This window comes from Pyrus communis, chromosome 4, assembly GCF_041283825.1.
Source record: "Pyrus communis isolate YQ-2024b chromosome 4, ASM4128382v1, whole genome shotgun sequence".
Classification (NCBI taxonomy): Eukaryota; Viridiplantae; Streptophyta; class Magnoliopsida; order Rosales; family Rosaceae; genus Pyrus; species Pyrus communis.
The window spans coordinates 14,102,573-14,113,620 of record NC_142568.1 but is presented as its reverse complement, the minus strand read 5'-3'; the positions used below and the strand labels follow the sequence as shown (position 1 = coordinate 14,113,620).

At 36.1% G+C, this 11,048-nt stretch overlaps 2 protein-coding genes across 3 annotated transcripts; one reads left to right on the top strand and one right to left on the bottom strand.

The window, feature by feature from the left end:
• The first annotated feature begins 1,346 nt into the window (after window positions 1-1,346).
• On the top strand, window positions 1,347-4,803 carry LOC137722847 (syntaxin-71). Of its 2 annotated transcripts, XM_088692542.1 has the most exons (10): window positions 1,347-1,423; window positions 1,502-1,774; window positions 1,984-2,109; window positions 2,401-2,563; window positions 2,687-2,772; window positions 2,915-2,983; window positions 3,068-3,112; window positions 3,205-3,267; window positions 3,368-3,444; window positions 4,435-4,803. In XM_088692542.1, exons 2-10 carry the CDS (start codon window positions 1,619-1,621, stop codon window positions 4,448-4,450), a joined length of 801 nt encoding a protein of 266 aa, XP_088548668.1. In that variant the 5' UTR covers window positions 1,347-1,423; window positions 1,502-1,618; the 3' UTR covers window positions 4,451-4,803. The 2 variants fall into 2 exon arrangements, with proteins under 2 accessions (XP_088548668.1, XP_088548669.1); XM_088692543.1 differs by lacking the exons at window positions 1,347-1,423; window positions 4,435-4,803 and having other exon boundaries at window positions 3,368-3,448.
• A 211-nt stretch (window positions 4,804-5,014) lies between these two features.
• LOC137722846 (NAC domain-containing protein 2) lies at window positions 5,015-7,156 on the bottom strand. The gene is made up of 2 exons (XM_068461947.2): window positions 6,575-7,156; window positions 5,015-6,145 (listed from the first exon to the last, which is right to left on the bottom strand). Exons 1-2 carry the CDS (start codon window positions 7,037-7,039, stop codon window positions 5,546-5,548), a joined length of 1,065 nt encoding a protein of 354 aa, XP_068318048.2. The 5' UTR covers window positions 7,040-7,156; the 3' UTR covers window positions 5,015-5,545.
• Between the last annotated feature and the right edge of the window lie 3,892 nt (window positions 7,157-11,048).

Genomic DNA, 11,048 nt, shown 5'->3' with positions numbered 1-11,048 from the left:
AAAATTCCAAAATAAGCAAGAGCTTTCTTTGATTATTTGAATCAAGATTTTTATGAAAGCATCAATTTGTGGTAACAAAAATCTGTTGTCTTCAGCTTTGACGAATTTGTACCTACAAAACAATTAACAACTTTGATCAAATACCAAAGCCTCATGTGCCCATGGAGATGTGGAGTTTATCTAATGGATCTATGATGCCTAAGTTAGCACATCTAAAAAGAGTGAGTGTTTAGGGTTTGTATGTGTAGCTAAAAGCTTACCAAAATTTGGTGGAGATGAAGATATTTACAGGAGAAGGTGCCCGACCATGGGGTTAGGGTTTTGCCCTACACATGGCAGAATCCTATTGGCCAAGGTGTGTCATTTGTTGGATGAATGAGGAAAGAATATTCCCAAGATATTAATTAGGAGAAAATATCTTGGGATAATGGTGGAAGTATCCTTAATTGATTGTGTAGGGATTACTTTCTTGACGAAGTTGATCTTCAATTGAGAATGTATTAAAGATATGATTTAGTAATTAATCCTTATCCTTAATGCCTTTGGACTTTTCCATGCCACGAGCAGGGAAGCCTTAAGCAGGCGTCATTAACTATTTAGACTGGGATGTTGAGCTGCGCGTGAGAGTATTTGGGTGCCTGCCTATTTAATGATGGTAATCTTGTCTTTTTTTAGGAAGAATCCACGTGTCATCTTCAAGATTTTTGGGATTATTTCTAGCTCCACATCACTGAAGAGCAATGAAGATCTAAGGCTGCTGGCATGGTGGTCTTCGATACGATTGAGGAACAATGAGCAAAGGGAGGAAGATGACGTGAAAGATGTTACCTTCTGTGGTGACAAAAAAAAATAGACCTATGGACTCGTAGAAACCAACCTGTTTCAAACAGGTTAGGTTTGGTTCCAATTTTAATTTTCTATTACCCTGGCTCGCTTGCCCTGTTTTTTATTTTCTAACAGGTTTAGTCCGATCCTTTCAATTTTGGGTCGGCCCGATCCGAGCCAACCCCTACTCCAAATACTCGACAAGAGTCACATCCTCACCACTCCAATCCAATCCTAACCAATCCTACCTAACAAATCCAATCTCATTTGACTAACCAAATGAACTCTAAAATGTCACTTTTATTAAGCGAGATTATCGAGGCCACCTCTCTGCCATTTAATGTGAATCCAAGCGTTGACTTGGGACATTTTTATCAATGAACAGTAATTCAAGCTCCTTGTTTATACGTTGAATTCTCAATGAACAGTAATTTTTATTATCACAATAAAATTCGAGGTTCTACATTTTAATTCTCCTCTTAAAGTATCACCTGGTCTTAAAAAACGAAACAATTCACTTCATAAAAGGAAAAACTTGTAATTCAAAAAATTTTAGTGGAGACGAGTAAAATGGGTTAAACGAGTGCTTTTTTAAGAGGTAAATATAATTTCGTGAAAATAAATAATTATATTTTATAGGAAAAATATTTTTCTGAGATTTTTGAAGTTGGTACAGGCTGTAGCCTGCTGCTCTGTTGCCTCTTCCGGTTCTCCACCCACAAACTCAAGCTTTGGAACTCTGCAATCCCAACTTTCAACTCTGTAATCGAGAAGAAGAAAGGTACCAGAAGAGATGAGCGTCATCGAAATCTTGACGAGAGTAGAGGCGATCTGCCAGAAGTACGACCGTTACGACGTCGAAAAGCAGAAGGATCTCAATGTCTCCGGCGACGACGCCTTTGCTCGCCTCTACGCCTCCGTCGAATCCGACATTGAAGCCCTCCTCCAGGTCCCTCCCCCTCTCTCTTTCTCTCAGAAACGCACATACACACGCGATTTTCACTCAATTCGATCTCTGTTTGGTTTCTGAGAAAACTTGAAAAAATTGGAGAAACTAGTAGCTGATCCGGTCGAAATTCCCGAGAATTTTAGGGTGAAGTTAGGGTCTTTTCTTCCTTTGGTGTGTTGAACTGAATTTGAGTATTTTCTGATCTTCAGAAAGCGGAAATTGCTTCGAAAGAGAAAAATAGGGCATCGGCTGTTGCGCTGAATGCCGAGATTCGTAGGACCAAGGCTCGATTGCTCGAGGAGGTTCCCAAATTGCAGAGATTGGCTATGAAGAAGGTAGCATTTCACTGTTTTAATGAAATTCGTTAGTTTTCGTATTTTGGAATTGTGCATTTCATAAATTTTGTATTTAGAGGGGCACATTCTATTCAAAATTAAAAATTGGAAGACGTTTGTGCTCGTTTATGTGGATTTTAGTACTTGTTTAGTGAGAGTATGTCGAAGGGTTTGTGTGTGGGATGCCTCTGTGTTTGTGTGTAGTCGAAGGGTTGACCGTATAGTATACAAAGAATGCTTACTTTGCGGTTTTGGTTATTTTGTTTCATAATTGATGCTATTTTTTGGCAGGTTAAGGGGCTTTCATCCCAAGATTTTGCTGCTCGTAATGATTTGGTCCTTGCGTTGCCAGATAGGATCCAGGATATTCCAGATGGGACTCCAGCTGCACCCAAACAAACTGGAGGAGGTTGGGCAGCTTCAGCTTCTCGTACGGAAATCAAATTTGATTCTGGTAATTTCTTACATTTTATTATGATTTTTTGGTGCCTTTTTAATGAATATAATATATGGGCAGCTGAATTCTATTTGATTAATTTTGGTTAAATTTACTTATATGTTTCATGTATACCGGTAGAGGGCCGGTTTGATAATGAATTCTTCCAACAGTCTGAGGAGTCGAGTAATTTCAGGCAAGAGTATGAAATGCGGAAAATGAAACAGGCAAGTCATATATATAGAGTTGTTTTTTGTTTACACTGGGAATTTCTTTATGAAAAATGGACATTGCATGCTTGCTTGCTAGTTAGATACTGCGAGTCTTAGGGATGTGGGTTTGTATTTATGTATTTTGACATGCTCACAGGATCAAGGTTTGGATATGATATCAGATGGTTTAGATACTTTGAAAAATATGGCTCAGGATATGAACGAGGTTAGTAGTTTTTTGCTTGGTTCTACTTGCTCATTTGCAATATACATGCATATGTCAGCTGACTTTATCATGTGCTACGCGTAGGAATTCGATAGGCAAGTTCCTTTGATGGATGAGATTGACTCCAAGGTGAAAAACATTGCCGTCTTCTAGTACATCTTTCAAGATGTTCAGTTGAATTCTCAAATTTAATTACTAGATGTTCCTTCCCTTTTTAACAGGTGGACAAGGCATCTGCGGACCTTAAGAATACCAATGTTAGACTGAAGGACACAGTCAACCAGGTGAGTGTAATTGCAGCTTTTTTGAGTTTATGATTGCACATCAGAGATTTTTCTTTTGTTTTTGTTTTTATATCTAATACAAGTTTTGTTTTGGTTACAGCTGAGGTCCAGCCGAAATTTCTGTATTGATATTGTATTGCTTTGTATAATTTTGGGCATTGCTGCATATTTGTACAAGTAAGCTCATATCCATTTAAATGAATCTACATGTTGAGTTAGATAAACGTCTAGATGTGTTTCCTTGTAATTTGGTTGTACATATGTGAAAAATATTGAGATGTTTGGGTTAGTACTATTAGAGGGCCAAAGAGATAACTTGATGTCATTGCACTCTTTAGCGGACCCAGGATTGACGTGTGGGGGGCATTAAAAAAACTAGCCAATACGTAGTCAAGTACAAAACTTGAATTGAATATTTGATAACATTTCCAATGAGTATATTTTATACTTGTCCTCAATAACATTTCTTGTTTGAACATTGAATAAAAAACTTTTTAGTTTATTGAATATGTCATCCTCAGAATATGCAACCTAGTAATCGCAGGAAATACATAAATGAAAAACAAAGGTTGCAAGATCATTTTTTTGGCTTTCAGCTTGCAAAACCAGTTGATATTTGAAACTTGAAGATTGTGAGCTCACAAAATTTCCTGTGCAAGTTCTCCCATTTTTGGGTGCACTAGGGTCTAGATATTTGGGAAAATAAGCAAACATGTGTAAAATAACTTTTTCTTTTTGCCTTAGAGTACGTCGTTGCTTTTTGCCATTTTCTGTTATTGTAATAGTAGTGGGATTTGGGGTTTGAACTGAAGTGGAGAGTGGTCTTTAATTGAGTTCAGTGGGGGCTTAGGTTTGTCAAAAATAAAAAGTAATATTGCTTGAATAATTAGTTGTATCATTTAGATCAATTCAAACCATAAAAGAATTGAAGTGGTGCAGATTAATACACTAGTTCAGTAGTCTCTCTGCACTTCTGCCCCTCTGCACTGTTCAGACTATGATTATACATGAGAAGACTTTACTGCTACTTGAACAACTAGATATAGGACCCTACGTTCTCTGAATTATTGGTTTGATGGAGTAGAGTTGAACTTGATCATTTGAACATCTGCATTCTTGTGAAGATGTGTCATTTTTCGTATTCTGATGTGGTACTTTCATTTGCAGTGTACTGAAGAAGTGAGGTTTGATATAGAGGGTGGTTTGGCCAGATTCCAAGCGTTGGATTGTCGGGTATTGTTTTGCAATTTAAGGACTCACTTTGGTGCTTGATACATGTTAATTGATCGTTTGTCTCATGTTTAATAGTGTCTATTCACACTTCCATGAATGTATTTTTTGTATACATCAGTCATGCTGTATTATCGTACTTTTATGTGGAATTTGATTGAGTCCCCTAATGTGTGTAATGTCGGTGAAGGCGAGTTTGAATACTTCAAATTGTTAAAGGACTATTGTTGGCCATTGTAGTTAGTAGACAGGATTGACAGCTTCATTTCGATCTTATATGAATCTTCTCATGGAATTGGTGTGGTATTTTTGGGCCTGCTCGAGATTTTCTGTCGCCTAGGCATCGATTGAGCTAACGATAGTTGATGATTAGTGGTAATTTTGAAGTTTATAATTTGTTATAAGCTATATGTGTAGATAACCAGAGTATTCTGGAGACTGGAGAGTCTCAATGGTTGAATCTCGCTAACCTCATGCTTGACAAATGATATGACCTTGTGAAACCAATACTACGATACCATGTATAATATTTGCACTTACCAATACTACAATACCACGTATTAAGAATATACATACAAATTCATTTACATGCTTTGATTGTAAATGAGTTTGGTGATACAATGATTACACTCTTTAAATGATGTAGCTAATTACAACCAGCAACACCAAACTCATTCACTTGCTTTGTTCGCCCCTATGTATAACAAATTCAACAATACACGCTATTTTAGATAAAAATCACCATCGTAGAGTCCCATTGGCACGGAAGTTTCTGTCTCTATATGGGATCTTAAAATGATGTGGCTAATTACAACTCGCAACACCAAACTCATTTACATGCTTTGTTCATCCCTACGTATAACAAATTTAACTATACACACTAATTTACATAAAAATCACCGTCGCAGAGAGCCTTGTTTGCACGTAAGTTTCTCTTTGTCGCAGTCACCTCTGTTTGGGATCTCGAATACGTACCCTTATCTCCAGAATAATAGATATATACATCCACATACGCACTTCTCATCACTGCTTGTAGCTAGCCACTCACTTACACCTGAAAGCCAATTAATTGGCTAAGTTCTTGATACTGGATCATGGAACTCCATTGGTCTGCATTCAAATTATTATCAGCTGAGCCAGACTGGTCTACACCCCACAAGTTCATCGCTCGACAGTCCCGGCTGGTCGAGGAATTAACTTCCTCCTCCTTGTAATCTCTGCTACATATCCTCTTGCTTGGTGTGACAAAACTCTTGTACCCATTTCCTTCTGTAGGTTTTCTCTTCAAAGGGTTAATCAAATCATCACGGGAAGAAACTAAAAGCAGCTCATTGGTTTTGTTTGAATTGTTCTCGTGAAGGGAAGTACTGCAAGATTTCGTGTTTCCAGTTCCCTGAAAGCTTATGCTTGAAGTGGTTTTAGCGTAAGGAAGTTCGGGAGAGGCAAAAATGTAGGGTAGCATTGGACAATCTTTGTACAGATAGTTCCGGACCATTTCGATGCTAGGGTTTGTATCATTCGAGCAGGGCTCATCCACTTGCTTAGTGTAGGCACCTAGTTTATAGCTAGGAGGGCTGTTTTGATCTTCCCAAATGCTCCTGGTGTTGTTGCATTTTTGTCGAACCCGACATAACACCCAATCATCCAACTGTTGTAAAAAGAAGAAGAATAGATCAGGTTTTAACAATGTTGAAACATAGTAGGATTCTCCTCTATCTTTTCCGTGCTTGTCTAAGTTATGTCCAAAACATCGCCTAAGATTAATTAAGCTTAATTAAATGAAATCTATACGACAGTTTTGAACATAAACAACAATATCAACATAGCAAACAACTTTTTAATTACAAAGGTGGAAGAGAAACGACGAAGACTAGTTAGCTAGTCACTAGCTTGTTGTGTTGTTTGAGTGAATTATGAACAACGCGCATATCCAATCACGAGTCATAACTAACAATATTTTGGTAATAATTTCAGTAATCAATGGTCCGGATCCATACCATCACCTGTCGAAACCGGCAAAAGAAACTTACTCGTACCTACATGCATATGCGTCAGGATATGAAGCGATGAAACTTACCCTCATCGACCCTTTTTGCTTTGAAGTCCACATGGTTGTGTCAAGCAATCTGTACTCGTTCATGATCCACTCCGTCTTAACACCTTTCGGAGGGTGTCCTGTGTAGAACACAAGTGCTTTTTTAACCCCAATGCTTTTTGTTCCACAAGAACTAAAAATATGCTTATCAGTTCCCGTGGCCTTCCAGTAACCCAAACCAGCTGCTCTATTAGGCCTGCTTCCATTCGGGTACTTCCGATCCCTTGGGGTGAAAAAATACCACTCTTCTTCCCCGAAGGAGGCTTTTGGTGGTAGCTCCCACGGGTTGTACTTATACAGATCCAGTTCAGTGATGATGGTTGCCGGTAGAGGACATGAAGTGACTTTGTTTTTCAGATAATGAACGATGAGTTCTTCGTCGGATGGGTGAAAACGGAATCCAGCAGGAAGCTGGATGTTTTCGGTGGCTTGGTTTTCCCTCTCCATCGTTGGATGGAGGATGGATTGTTCCTTGGTGGTGGAGGAAACTAGGAATCGAATGAGCCACTGAAATTATCGTCCAAATGGTTTGTAAGTTTGGTTGTACTGTGCACTAGTTTTATAGGGAGATTACTCTCTCATGCAGAAAAGGACATATTGTCAACATATAATTCATCTATCAATATAAAATTTATTAATTTCAAGTTGTAGGTTCAAAGCAAGAGATTGGAAAAAATAAAACTGATTGTTTTGTTTGATCACAACCGTTGGATATCACATCCTTTATCTGATCAATAATGTAATGTTTTTATCATTTCAAAAAATAGGCACGTAATTAAAGAGAGACGAGATATACTCCATTTACGTCCAAATATTTGGCCATTTGAGGGTACTGAATTTGATGAAACCAGAGACTCTAAATTAAATTCAGCTCCTATATTTGATCATATAAACCATTAATACATATCATACAAGACTATCATTGAGATAAGATCTTCACTTTGGATACCTTTCATAGTTAAAACCCTTGTGGACTTTATTTAAGAGTTTAATTAAAATTTAAAATGGAGATGCGTTAAGAGTACAATAATAGTTGGTGGTTAAATAGTTAGTTGCTAGGGAAAAGAGCTGGTATGGATCGAACCGCACTAAAATTTATAGGCTTGCTTGATTTTCGCCGTTAAAATAAAGCGTCATCTACAATACGATAAAATTTTAATAACTAAATTAACAAAAAAAAATTCATGGTATCAAAGTATGAATTTTTTTTCAAAATTCTTGCAACTAAATCAACCAATTTCTTACTTCTTATTGTGTTTTAATTTGTTTAACTATTTTGGGCATCGCAAAGCATGTCATGTGGTGATATTGTTGGCAACGTGGAACACCAATGGCATATATAGTTCAATCAATGCAGAAAACATTGTCAGCAACATTTCTTCTTTTTGGGAGAGAGCATGGCCCTTAGCTGAGTGGTTGTTGTCTTGTCCCCCAAATCATTAAGCACTTTATTTTGTGCCACACTGCACTGCATGCTTGCACTCTACTGCATTACAGGTGTCCTTTAATTTCCCTCATTACATGCAATGCCTAGCAATGACAGCAATCCTCGTGCTAGACTCGTCGTCTCCATAGCTAGCAGTGACTAGTCTTGTTAGAAACACATTTGCGGTCGTTCAATAAGCATTTTGTTTTTAGAGTTTAGTTTTAATTTTTATGTTAATAGAGGAAGAATATATGGGATAAATAAGAGATGTATAAGAGTAGAGGACCAACGGTGTGAAAAATATAGAAGAAATGCGTAATAAAAAGAACACAAAATGTAAACTGAACACAAAATATAAAAAACTATTTCGAATTGTTTTATTTTTCAAGATTTTTATTTTTCATTCATTATTCTTGACCTCTGCCTTTTCTTCCATCAGCCTTCTTCATCCCTCATTTATCCATATGTTTTCCTCATAATTCAAGTACAAAAAGTAAAAACTATAATTAAAAATAACATAGTTATCAAATGGATCTTTATATTGTTAGATTCTCAATATGAATTTTACTCTTGGACAACAACTAATTAAAGATTAAATAATGGTTCAAAGTCATAGTCTGAAAGCATAAAAATTTTATATTGCCCTAGCGACTGAACATTTTTCGTTCTTTTATCCAACTATATATATATATATATATATATATATATATATATCATATATTTTGCAATTGAGAATGAGAAATGTAACAAGGGACATTCAATTAAGAAAAATATATAAGTCGGCTATATATTCTCAACACTGCAGTATATATCTTCTGCATTAAGTCTTGTTTAGACTTCTTTCATGTGTACAATGCATGTATAGTATAATAAAGTCATCACTAGTGAATTTTGTTTCACACTGATGCATAAATTGCCAAAGAATACCCTCAATAGACATGACTTATTTGCACATATAGTCAAGGTACTTATACAATCATATTGAAGTTTGATGGCAAAATTTGTAAGGGGATGGTGCCTTTGGCTTCAGTCCTTCCATCACATATACCACAGATCTCCATCTTAACAAAACTCCAAGAAATAGAACAATAATATAGATTATTGAAAAAAAAGAAAAAAAGAAAAAGAAAAGGAGAAGACAGAATAAGGCCAACTTGATCCCCAAGATTCGATTGCATGTCTTTTCCTCCATGGAATGACTTTGTCACCATGCATTTTTCTCTTTCCACATTTTGGAGTCTCTTTCAACACTTCTCCTCCTGTCTTTTATTTTTCTTTGAAATTTCAGAAATTGCATGCGCAACTATTTCTCCATTGAATTTTCATGCAATTGAATAATGAATGTATGTGTGTGTGCGTGTATATATATTCATACTACCTTCTGATTAAATTAACACACATATATAGCCGTACCTGTACTATATACAAACACAAACCCTAAATTTAAAATTAATCATATGTTAATTAAGTATATACATAGCAATTTCAAGTACTTCCATTGAAAAGACAAGAAATTAACATTGTTTTTACACGATCAGTCTGAAGAACCGAGGTTCCTAGTTCATCGTTCATGTTTATCAGATTTCAGAACGTTAACTTTGAGGAGCTTATTTGTTTTCAAGCTTCAAACCTTTCCTACTGGCCTGATATTTCCAAAAATAAATGGAGAAAAAACATGGCCAACATCACTCTTGGAGGACAAAGATCCCAATTAAACGTGACATACTTTGACCCTCTTCCTCTACCTCTCAATTGTCAGTCCATTCAATCCATGTGTGCTATAAATATTTATTAAGTTAATTAAATTTTCTATTAATTTATTTGTCACTATGCATATTAGAGTCCCATCTAGAAAGCATAAGGTCATTTTAATTGAGAAGGTAACGAAGTGACCAAGACATTGAAAGGGATTGAGAAGGGATATACATCTTACACTGCCTTGTTCTCTTGTTAAGAGGTTCAGATAACTATAAGTTAAATGATCAACGTGTGAAAATAACTTACTAGAATCGTTTTCACTGGTTTGGATGATGGACCCCGCACACAGATTTACTCAATTCGGTGAATGGAGATTGATATGAAAATGTAAGCGCCATATCTAAAATAGAAATAACTATAACTGTTAAGAATATGATTAACAACTGTATATGAAAAATATATGGAAATAACCCATTGGAAGTGAAAAAAAAGAGGGTGTGTATAACAAGTTAGCAATTTGTTTTATTTTTTATATTAGGTTATCTTTGGTATTTTATGTACTAGGGTTTTTCAGTAGAGTAAAGATTAGCCACTTAGTATGGTTTAGTGGTATTCGTCTTCACTTGTAAATGAGATGTTTAGGTTCAATTCTCATCAAAAACGAATTTGAATCCTATTATTGCTAGCCCACCCCCTCCCGCTTAATATAGCTAATATCGTTTGATAAAAAAAAAAAAAAAAAAAAAAAAAAAACAAAAAGATTAGAATTGCCGTAGCCTCTTCAGGCATTCGGGGGCCATCCGATAAAATTGAAGGATTAGGATAATTACTTTCCTATTTTCACCTAGGATGACGATAGTGTTCTTGTTAGTTAAGAATTAGGAGTTGAGTTTTAGTAAGAATCAGAGTTTGCAATCAACTTTTCTTTCCTCGTCATCCTTCTGTAATAAAGGTATGCTCCTTGTGGATGCAAATTTTCGCCATCTTCTCTTTTGATGAAAATGCATTTGTAAAATAATAACATCTAAAATTAAGACTAAAAGCCTCACTCGCCCACGATGAAGGGGCCGCGGGTGGGGGAGCCTTTGGCTGAAGAATCTTCGATACCAAAATTAGAATTCTAAAAAGAATTTGTTTAAGAGTTTGTGGGTAGCAAATGGTTTAGCATTTTAGTAAGAGAATATGACTATTTATAGGGGAGTGCCCTGCCCTATTTGGAGAATAGTAGCCAACCATATATGGTGGAATTGTGTGAATAATTGCAAGATATTATGTTAAATAGCAATTAACTGGGCAATTAATCCTAAATTAAATACAAAAATTTGGAGTTAC